Genomic DNA, 11,965 nt, shown 5'->3' on the forward strand with positions numbered 1-11,965 from the left:
AAGCATAGTATCAATATAACAACCAGGGCTCACATTGCTAGTCTTACTAGAGACCTTCATATAAGTTACTTTTTTAAAATTGAATATTAATTCAGGAATTTCATTGGAAAAAGTTCATATTTGGGATATAATGACAGCCACTGAGAGTTTTAGACTCTTTGCTTGTAGGAGATAACTACTGATGCCATCAGAGAGCTCATCCATTCATACATTCAAGTATTTTATTAGTGCCTTTCGTGTTCTAGCACTATAGTAGGTATTCAAGATAGAACAATATACAAGAAGGGGATAAATTATTTATATATACATATTATTTTGCTATATATAAGTATACATACATATCAAATTTATAGCATATAGAATTGATTCCATAGCAATATAAAATTAATATTTACTTATTATAAGATTTTGTATTATTTCAAATTGTGATGATTGTTTTTGGTTCTTATGCCAATTATTTTGTATCCTGAAGTGCTCTAGAGCTATGTCTCAAAAATTTTTAAAACATTTTTTTAAAAATTACCATTTAGCAATGGATTCCATATGGCTGCTATATAAAGTTTATTGTAAACTGATATTTATTATTTTCCCCATTATTAAAGGCAAATTACCATTCTAGGACTTGAGAACCACATATACTTTTAAAACTAAGCAGTAATAATAATTTCAGATAAATAAAAGAATGATGACTCATAAAAGTTTCCATTCTGTGTTGGATTTTTAGTTCCTATGCAACTGTATGTTTAAGACAGTAAGAATACATAGTATAAAATCAGGGTATCACATGAGTAGCATTGGGTCCTTCTCTATATTATTCTGTTTTCTAAAAACTATTTCACTTTACCATTATCAATGAAAGCTTAAAATTAAAATTTTATTATGTAACATCACTAAAAGAAATATATTTTATGGTTCAGAGTAAAACTTCTATTACTCAATATATACATAAGTAAAAGAAGAATTTACTGGAAAGCTGACTTCGTTTTTATTAGCAGTAAAATTTGCCAACGTTTTTATAATATAAATTTTACCCAATTTCCCATTATGTGCTTTATTTTCCATCAGTTGTGATGAATTTGCATTGATTCATCTACATTCATACCTAAGTTTCCTTTGCAAGTAAGCAACAGACACATTGAAAATGGCTTTTCACTGTGAAAAGTTAAATGGACTTTGTTTAAAGTTATTAAAAAATTTATTAATAATAATTCTGTTTTAGGACCCGCTGATGTACCTCTGATGTCACCAAGTGGTAATTTGCCACCAATATATCTTCCTCCTGGTTACATGTCTCAGGTATATGAGTATGGTTTTATTTAGTATTTAGCCCTAAGGCATCATTTAACAGTTAATATGTCACTATATGATAGAACTTCTGAAATACTATTTAGTTGTTCATTTTATTGTTATCATCGTTGCTAAAAAGCAATTGCAGTTAAGCTTAACCAAATCTCCCTTAGATTGTCTTGTAAATAATTCCTTATTCATCTAATGAATTTGCATCTCATCATATTCATTAATCCCCTATTGTTTTTTGTTTCTGAGTACCTTAACCAATCTTAATTACCTATTACAATTGCTACAGTAATGGCTTTTAATAGTGTGTAGGCTTTAGTCCCTAAAATTACTATTTTCAGTTCAGTAGTATTTCATTCTCAGTTGCTGGACAACAAAGGGCACTTTTTTATAAATTCCTCAAATATTTACCAAGCACCTAAAATGGACAGGGAAGTATGTCTCCTATAGACATTAACAAGATATTTCGTGGCCTCAAAATTTTATCATTGACAACATGTCTTTTTGTATTGCACAGCTGTGGAAATCAATAACATGCTAAATAAGTCAATATAATATGGTTTGATTCTAAATGGAATTATCTATTTCAACAATATCTAACAAAAATACAAATGCATGTACCTTTTCACCTAGCAATTCCACTTTGAGGAATTTATCCTACAGATGTGTTTTTCACAAATTTGGAATAATAAATGTACAAGATTATTCATCACAGTAGTGTTTGTGATCATAGAAGGCTGCAAAAAACCCACACGCTTGTCAACGGAGGATTGTGTACAATGGAGGATATCCATATAATGGAGTACTATGCAGCTGTGGAAAAAAGTGGGGAAGTTCTATGTACTGATAAAGAAAGATCTTTAAGATATATTGCTAAGTGTAAAAAGCAAGGTACAGATAGTAATAGTGCAAATAATTATACTTTTTATGTAATAAAAAGGAGGAAAAATAATCTGTATTCTTGCTTATACAGACAAATTCTGTAAGGATTCATAAGAAACTAAGAACACTGGGGGCACTGAGCAGATAAAATTTAGGAGGGAAATTTTACACGTATAGTTTTTTATACTTTATTGTTTTAAACAATGTCAACATATTATCTATTGTCAAAAAATTACCTTTCTGAAAGCCATACATATAGAGACAAGGAAGAATTATCTTGTCTTCTGCTTGACATAGTTTCACTTGGTTATTACTTTTTGATTCCTTAGGTTTTCTAAATTAAGAGCATAGGATATAAATCTTAAACTTAGTAAAAAAAATGACAACTTTTATTAATTCTAATATATTTATATGGTTCTGTCTTCCAACTTAGGTGGTGGAAGACAATGGCATTCGCAAAATTATCATTGTGCCTCAGACAATTGACTATAATACAACTGTGCCTGCTCCTATACAAGTATCACACTTCATTGCACCATCCGCTCCTACATATACACAAGGTCCTCAACTTATGTATCCTGCAGTTCAAGGGGAATTTCCACCACCTTACATCCAAGAGCCTTTGCCACAGCAGCTGCCACCACCACCACTGCCACAACTGGTGCCACCACAGCTGCCACCACCACAGCTGCCACAACTGGTGCCACCACCACTGCCACAACTGGTGCCACCACAGCTGCCACCACCACAGCTGCCACCACCACAGCTGCCACAACTGTTGCTACCACCACTGCTGCCACCACCCCAGCTGCCACAACTGTTGCCACCACCACCTCTGCTACCACCACAGCTGCCACCACCACAGCTGCCACAACTGTTGCCACCACCACCTCTGCTACCACCACAGCTGCCACCACCACAGCTGCCACCACAGCTGCCACAACTGCTGCCACCACCACAGCTGCCACAAATGCTGCCACCACAGCTGCCACAACTACTGCCACCACAGCTGCCACAACTGCTGCCACCACAGCTGCCACAACTACTGCCACCACAGCTGCCACAACTGTTGCCACCACAACTGCCACAACTGCTGCCACCACAGCTGCCACCGCCACAGCTGCCACCACAGCTGCCACCACTGCTGCCACCACCAGCAACATTTATATACCAAGAGCAGCATGGTAGTATACAATTTTCTTAAACAGAAAATATTTTGAGTTTGTTAAGATCAACAGCTTTGGGAAATTATTATGATGAAAAAAGTAGAAAGTAGTAACATTTCCATGAATGATCACATTTCATGAATGTATATTAGGATTAATGAAAATAAGTACTGGTTTGTGTTTAAGGCAAAATGCTCATAAACATAATTTTCTATATATTTTTGTACTTTGATATAACATTTATATATATTTTTACTGATTGGTCTATAAAATCATATTGGAAAATTATAAAAGAATGTTTTGATTATTAATGCCATACAGTGGGAATATAAAAGACACTGAAGGGTCAACATTACAACATTACAATCATCTTAGGACCTTAAAATTTGGAAGTGGAATTACTCCCTAGGAAAACATTATCTGTATTTGGTCATGGTTTTTTATTTCTGTACATATCAATACATTATAAAAATACACACCAAATATCTGTATTAAAGCAAAACAAGAAAAATTTTAAAAGTAAAACATGGCTTATCAGTGGTTTTGGTTTGAAGAAAAGATTAAAAAGACCTTGAGATATGTAGTTATTATAATTATTAAGCAGTACTCCATTGTCTCTTTTAGAAATTTATTCCCACGGAAGAGCAAATTATAACCAGTTTGATGAAAGGGCTGCTAACCTTGGAGAACATATGAAGAAAAAAATGAGAGAAGGCCAACTTGGCGGACACAAGAATAGCTATATAGTTAACAACACCTCTTTGCTTGTGAACGAAACCAATGATTTTTCCAGTATTCCTGCTACTCCAAGCACTTACACTGTGGACTATGCTCCAAGTAGCTACACTGTTGACAATACCTTGAGCACCTACACTGTGGAGAATGCTCCACACACCTGTACTGTTGACAGCGCATCAGGTACCTACACTGTAGACAACACTAAAAGCACTTACACTGTGGACAATGCTCCATGTACCTACACTGTGACCAATGCTCAGAACATTTACATTGCTGACAATACTCCCAGCAATTCTTCCACTGACCATGCCCCTAGTACTTCCACCACAGACAATGCTCTTCCTTCCACCAGTGACAGTGTTCCAGACCCTTCCAGCACTAATTATGTCCCCAATACTTCCACTTCTGACAGTACTCCCAGACCATCACCTATTGACAGCACTCCAAGCTCTTCCATTTCTGACCACGCTCCCAACACTCCCATCTCTGAAAGTGCTCCCAGCACTTCTGCCATTGACGGTGCTCTCAGTGCTTCCAATGCTGCCAGCAATTCCAACACTGCCAGTGCTCATGTTGAGACCAGTCATGGAAAGAAATGGAGTGCTGCAGGTAGTGGAAGCATCAAGCAGAAACCAGGTGGAAAACAAAGCAAGAGCCCATCATCAAATGCTGCAGAAAAAGGTAAGGTCAGGAGTTTAATTTTGTTGCCAAGGAATAAACATCCTAATGTTTAGGAATCTCAGTGCATCTTAAATATTTAAGTGCCATTTTGTTTCCATTTCCTCCTGTCCTCTTTGTACCCCTAAACCTAAACTCTTAATGAAATCACAGTTGAGCTGCCTTTTTAAATCATGGAGAAATGACCATCCTCATGCAAAAATGTGTCATGTATCTTCTGTGCACACCACGTAATTCTTTTCTAGTTGTCTGCCAGTGAAACATTGCAAATTACTCTACAGTCCTAATGAATTCACATTATTTCATTTAAACTGGGGACTCTGTCTTTTGTTAGAGTTTGTTTAATAACATACACTTTAGACTGCTCTCTTCTTTTAAAATTTTAACATAAATTGCTACTAGGTGTTTAGTAGCTCTCCTGGTGATGATGTATTTGTAGTTGGATAATAGACATCTAACTTCTTTTTATTGTTTTTACCAATGTAATATTTTATTTTGGGATGTTTTCTTTTAGAATGCATAACAGAACATGGAAAGTTATGCTATTTCAACATTGAGAAACCTGTAGTAAGTAACTCAAGTGAATATTTAAGTATTCCTTTTAATTTACTTTTTCATTCTAAAGTATGCAAGTTCACTGATATTTTTCTCTATAAAAGTTTTAATTTGAACCCTTTACCTGATTAAAATTTCATAATCTCCATTAACTATTTAATACATAAAGATTCAGAATGGTAATATAAAGATAATATTAACAGCATTGTTTAATCACAGTATTTAAGCACCTAATATGAGGAGAACAATATATTTAGCATCAAAAAGACTTAGGGAAAGATTATATCATAAATTACAGATTATATTTTTTAAATACCCTACTGGAATTTTTGTTATTTATTTTAGGTTTCTGATGTTCAAACAAGATCTGCTATTATTTCATGGAAACTATGTGGTGCTGAGAAATGTGATCACACCAAATCTCATGTGACATTTGAACTGGCAGTATCTAACAGCGGTAAAAATGGAAAATATAAAAATGTATATATGTAAGTCTCTTTTTAATCATTTCTCATTTCTCATAATTTAATTCAAATATGCTATCTAAATGTATAGACCTCAACTTTTTTATAATAATTTTTTATTATGTTATGTTAGTCACCATACAGTACATCCCCAGTTTTTGATGCAGTGTTCCATGATTCATTATTTGTGTATAACACCCAGTGCACCATGCAAGATATGCCCTCCTTAATATCCATCACTGGCCTATCCCAATCCCCCACCCCCCTCCCCTCTGAAGCCCTCAGTTTGTTTCCCAGAGTCCATAGTCTCTCATGGTTCATTCCCCCTTCTGTTTACCCACCTTCATTCTTCCCTTCCTTCTCCTACCGATCTTCCTATTTCTTATGTTCCATAAATGACTGAAATCATATGATAATTTATAGACCTCAACTTAAATCTAGGCTGAGTTCTCAAGATTTTTTCTGCCATTTTTTCCAAGCTTTGAATGCAATTTTATACTAAAATAGTTTTATAAATGGTGGGTGGTTGCCAGGTCAGTCCATGAAATTCATTGAATCATAATTATGTTAGTGCTGAGAAGGATCTTAAATATCAACTGATCCATTCTCTTCAGTTTACAGCTTTCCTATTTGAAAAGTTTAGACTTAGGGAAGAAAATGTTCCCTCCAATTCTCCCTTCTCTTTTTTCACTTCGGTCATTTTAGGGGGAAAAAAAAAGTTTCACTTTATGGTAGGCTATGCAAATCCATTGCAATTGGATTTAAGAGAGACTCTCCTGGAAATTTCATTACAGAAGCTAGTTATAATGTGGAGCTATGCTAGCAGCAGGATGAGCTTAGGAATGTGCTCAGAAAATACAACCAGGAAAAAAAATACAACCAGGACTAGGGAGAATACAGTGGAGGACACAGCAAGAGCATACCCAACCACTCTGAATAAACTGCTTCTCGACTGAATAGGAACATGTAATCTGAAAGAGAACAGACAGAGAAAGGCACAGTAGAAAGGAAATCCCAAGTGAGGAAGAAGAAATTCCTTTGCTCACCAAACAATTATGCAAGAAATTAGTCAGAGATCTGGAGCTGTCTCTACAGCACTTTAAAAATCATAATACATCTTAAACTTCATTTATTAGAATTTGTCATCTTTACTCAGAGACTCAAAGTGAAATTTTAAATGCAATTGGTTATCATGTAACGTTTTACTTCCTTTATAATTAGCAGCTAGAAATTTTAAATTTAAGAATTATAATACACAATCTTCTCCATTGGGTAGAGGGATGGGAATATGTAAAATGTGATGAAAAGCTACTTATAAAATTAAGTTTTATAGGAGGTTACACGCTGGTCTTTTTCTGGTGTTATGTATTTCATAAATATGTTTTTTATAAAAATACTCTTATCACCCTATACCCTTGAGTGGTCTTTGCTTAGAAGTATCAGCCTTTGCTTAAAAATAATAATCTTTTAGCTCTTTCTGGAGGCAATTTCTAGGGTTGGAGCCTGAAAGAACTCTTTGAGTTGGTAGAGCACACCTAGGTATTTACGACTGTTTCAGGAAGATATAGATGTGGAAGCACAGCCACTCAATCCACTGTAGCAAATAGGTGCCCTCCCCAGAAAGATTTCCTTTTGTAATTGAATGAATAAATTGCATGATGCACAGTATCTTTGAGGTTTTTCATATCAACACTATTTTAAATAAGCTAATTAAAGACAAATCTGTATTATTACAGTGTGAAGAAGTTGCAGTGGGAAAAATTATAAAATTTCACTTCATAAAGCCATATTAATTTCACATGCAAATGAAGAACTTGTAGTATTAGTATCGCTTTTTTGCATTCATATAAAATAGGCTAAAGTTATCTAAATTTCAAGGAAAATTGTGTTTCTTTGTTTATCATTTGAATATGTAGGATTAAGACTGTTAGCTATCATTGAACTTTACATCGGAAACCGGGGATGTACTGTATGGTGACTAACATAATATAATAAAAAACATTAAAAAAAAGACTGTTAGCTATTAAATATTTGTGAGATCATTTATAAACAAATATTATGTTCACAGTGGTGATGGGGTTATATTTACTCTACTTGATCTACAACCATCCACGGCCTATTTTATAAGGTAAGAACTCCATCCTACACAACCCCACCCACCCTGTAGCTAGGCAGACTCCCCGGTCTATATCAGTTTACTACTTTTGATTTCTATGGTCAACATTGCTACTTGCCAGCAGAGTGGCCTATTCTTCATGCTTTAAAACAGCCTCCTCCAAATCCATCATTAGTTCTCTTTCTTTCACTTAGTACTGGTGAGAGAGTGATTTGGGAGCCATCACCTGTAACAATCCAACTTGGCTCTATTAGAAAATTTTTTCTAATTAGCTCCTAATATGTATCAGGGAACTCAAGTATCCAGTTTAGTACGTGTAAGGATAAATATTTGAAAACTTACAATTGTCGTTAAATTTTTAGAATTACAACCATAAGAAACTCAGCACACAGAACTATGTCTGAAGTGGTTAGCTTCACAACTCCAGGTTGTGAACCAGACCCTCCACTTGCACCCAAACTAATTAACCGATCCAAGAGCAGCCTGAATTTACAGTGGAAAGTAAGTATTTTACTGCCAAAGTCTCCTCAACATGTTTTAATTTAAAAACATTCTTTCTACTTTGTCCTGAATTTAAATATGAAATTATGCCTGCCTCATCTGACCTATTTCCCTAGCACTTCCTTTTTCCATAATCATCTTTCTTTTCTATGTCAAGCATCAAGTAAATTAAGAAATGTCAATCATAATTTCAATTAGTAAAAGTTGAAGTGTCAATTACTATAATCTAAATTTATTTATAATTGTACCTACCAATAAATCTACCTCTTAATTATTAACTTTATTACATAAAATTTGGGAAACAAAACAAGACATAGAATTTGGGTATCTCTTATAGACTGTAAAAAAAAGTGCATTTTAACTTTGAAATCTGGATGGCTTTAAAAACAAAATGTAAGCAGATTAATTTTACAGTAATTTCAATCACTTTTTTTAATAATAATATTTTTTATTATATTATGTTAGTCACCATACAGTACATCCCTAGTTTTTGATGTAAAGTTCCATGATTCATTACTTGCATATAACACCCAGTGCACCATGCAATACGTGCCCTCCTTAAAACCCATCACCAGCCTATCCCATTCTTCCTCCCCCCCCCCCGGGAAACAAACTGAGGGATTCAATCACTTTAATTATATAGTGTGTGTATGTACATATACTGTGTAAAAACAGACCATCATAATTTTATCTTTCTGATATATTTAGGGTTCCAATGATAATGGTTCCAAAATAAACAGCTTCCTTTTGGAATGGGATGAGGTAAACCATTTTATCTCTTAAAAGCACTTGTTTGTAAATGTATATTATTGTTATGATGAATTTTTATATTTGCAGCATTTTTTAATATTCTAACATTTTGCATCTATTATTAAGGGCAAAGGTGAAGGCTTCAAAAGTTGTTATATGGGTACCATGAAACAGCACAAGATCCTTAAACTGAATGCTTCTACAAAATATTCATTCAGACTAGCTGCCAAAAATAACTTTGGCTTGAGGTACATTGAATTATTGCAATATTTAAAAGTCTATACTTTAATAAGAACCTGAAAATAACTTTTCCAATATTAATTTGCTTTTCAGTGATTTCAGTGAAATAGCAGTTTTCCATACATCAGGAACTATGCCTCCAACACCTTCACCTCCTAAGCTAAAAGAAGCAGGAATCTGTGATTTGTCACTAGAATGGTGTGCCCCAACTAACACAAACCCAAATGACAGTCTTACTTATGTACTAGAAATGGAAGAAGCAGGATCCGTAAGTTTTCTTTTCACATGCTTTAATCTTCAACTTCAGTTTTAGATTCATTTTACATGCCTTTTATACTGAAAAATTTTACATTTAAATTAATTTCTTTCTTTAAAGTGTTTATTTAAATTCCAGTTAGTTGGGACACCTGGGTGGCTCAGTCGGTTAAGCCTCTGCCTTTGGCTCAAGTCATGATGGGATTGATTCCCGCATTGGGCTCCTTGCTCAGCGGAGAGCCTTCTTCTCCCTCTGCCTGCAGCTCTCCCTGCCTGTGCTCTCTCTCCCTTTCTGACAAATAAATAAAACCTTTAAAAATAAATAAATAAATTCCAGTTAGTTAACAGTGTAATATTAGTTTCAGGCGTACAATTTAGTGACTCAACACTTAAATACAACACCCAGTGCTCATCACAAGGGCACTCCTTAATCCCGATCATCTATTTAACCCATCCCCCCACCCACCTCCCTTCTGGTAACCATCAGTTTGTTCTCTATAGTTGAGTCTATTTCTCAGCTTTCCTCTTTTTTTCCCTATGATTAAGCTAATTTCTACTCAATCAAACCATGTGATTCCCAAGTCTCTGTGTTCTAGATGGAACCAATGCTGAGCCAAGTTTAGGCAAGCCAGTACAGGGAGTTCTGAAGGTACCTAAGTCCTGGAAGATTAGCTAAAAGCAGCAGCAGCCATAACAACACAAGAGATCCACAGTGAAGTGTGTTAGTTCTTCAACTTTGGGCCAATCCCAGATGACCTTGCTTGGTCATACGGATCCTCTGCATACTTCTACTAGGGCAAAACCTTTCCTCATCTCCCTGGATTCCTGATGTGGATGGGCAAATTTTTTCATTGCATTCTGAACTTTCAAGTCTATACTAAATAGGCTATTCAACCTAAAAGGCAGCTGTACATTTTATGTTATATATTTTTTACATTTTATATAAAGCAACTAATTTAAGAAGAGTTCTGTGTGATTAATATGCTAAGTGCCTTCATATACATTATCTCATTACATCCTGAAAAAAAGGAGCCCTTTGAAGTAGAAAGTGTCTCCATTTTTTTCATAGAGAAACTAAGGTTCAGAGAGACTAAGGGACTTGCTCAGGACCACCCAGATGGAAAAATCAGCTGAAGTTAGAACTTGAACCCAAACCTAATTCCTAAGTTCATTGTCTTTCATTTCCAGGGGCTGGGTTTTAAACCTAAATACCACGGAGAAGACCTCTCATGCACTATAAGAAATCTTCAGAGAAGTACTACATACAAATGTAGGGTATGTGGTATAATTTATTAATTTGTATCATATTTTTAATATTAAATTATATTCTTCACTGGAGATAAAAAATGAATACCTTTTTTGGTTGAAATTAAACATTATTTTGCATTTAGCTCTCAGAAATCTTCAAATAACTTGCTTTATACTATTATTTGCAAACTGCACATTCTCATATCAGATATTTATTTCCAGTAGTCAACCAAGGTATTCTCTTTTACTCAAACAGATCTTTGCCTACAATCTGGAAGGAAGGAGTAACCCCAGTGGAGAAGTAAAATATACTACCTGTCCAGATAAGCCTGGATCCCCTAAAACACCATATATAAAGGGAAAAATCTATGCACACAGAGTAAAAATTGGATGGGGTAATGTTTTTATATTTAAAATGTACCCTTTCTGTCTTAATATTAACTATTGAGAAGAAATCTTCCTCTAATTGCCCTCCACTCTATAAAATACTCTCCTAATTATTTGCATTTGAAATATTTCACCATATAAATGAGTTCAGTTGTAAATGACATTTTTTATAGTTCTCTATTGCTATCTCATTAATTCACACATGAACAAATGACTACATTTTACATGAGCCCTCAAAAATTATAGTTATTCCAAGTAAGATTATATCTAATATAGAGGCCACAATTTAAAAAAACACATCAATGATAAATGCCATCTTGACAAGAAATTATGTTCGTACAAATCATTTTGCCTCTAAACTGGCAAAATCTACTTCAAGGTACAAACAGTTAGCATTTTAATCTCTTCCAAAGAACTTTAAAATCTTACTTGTTTCATGTCTAATATTAATATCCTATTAAGTTTCATGCTTGCATTTTTTTCTCCATAAAAAATTTAATTTATAAGATAATGCTCTAGTGGAAGACTTATAAGTTTATTCAAGAATAATTTTAATTTTATTTTTTTTTCAGAACCACCCAAAGATAATGGTGGGACATACATTTCAAGTTACAGTTTAGAAGTTAGTGAAAATTCAGATGGTAAGACATCATGATTTTTTTTCAAAGTCTAATTATAAGGTTTTTAAA

At 34.3% G+C, this 11,965-nt stretch overlaps 1 protein-coding gene across 1 annotated transcript in view; it reads left to right on the top strand.

Moving 5' to 3' along the window:
* LOC103675828 (fibronectin type III domain containing protein 3C1-like) overlaps positions 1-11,965 on the top strand; it is a 70,640-nt gene that overhangs the window by 8,272 nt on the left and 50,403 nt on the right. The window contains exons 5-17 of the mRNA XM_040630779.1: positions 2,612-2,839; positions 3,299-3,362; positions 3,969-4,763; positions 5,275-5,327; positions 5,661-5,803; positions 7,848-7,907; positions 8,258-8,396; positions 9,105-9,158; positions 9,273-9,394; positions 9,480-9,654; positions 10,830-10,916; positions 11,146-11,284; positions 11,849-11,917. Coding sequence (XP_040486713.1) covers positions 2,612-2,839; positions 3,299-3,362; positions 3,969-4,763; positions 5,275-5,327; positions 5,661-5,803; positions 7,848-7,907; positions 8,258-8,396; positions 9,105-9,158; positions 9,273-9,394; positions 9,480-9,654; positions 10,830-10,916; positions 11,146-11,284; positions 11,849-11,917 — 2,128 coding nt within the window. The remainder of the gene's footprint in view (positions 1-2,611; positions 2,840-3,298; positions 3,363-3,968; positions 4,764-5,274; positions 5,328-5,660; positions 5,804-7,847; positions 7,908-8,257; positions 8,397-9,104; positions 9,159-9,272; positions 9,395-9,479; positions 9,655-10,829; positions 10,917-11,145; positions 11,285-11,848; positions 11,918-11,965) is intronic.

Source organism: Ursus maritimus, assembly GCF_017311325.1.
Source record: "Ursus maritimus isolate PB19 chromosome X unlocalized genomic scaffold, ASM1731132v1 scaffold_X1, whole genome shotgun sequence".
Classification (NCBI taxonomy): domain Eukaryota; kingdom Metazoa; phylum Chordata; class Mammalia; order Carnivora; family Ursidae; genus Ursus; species Ursus maritimus.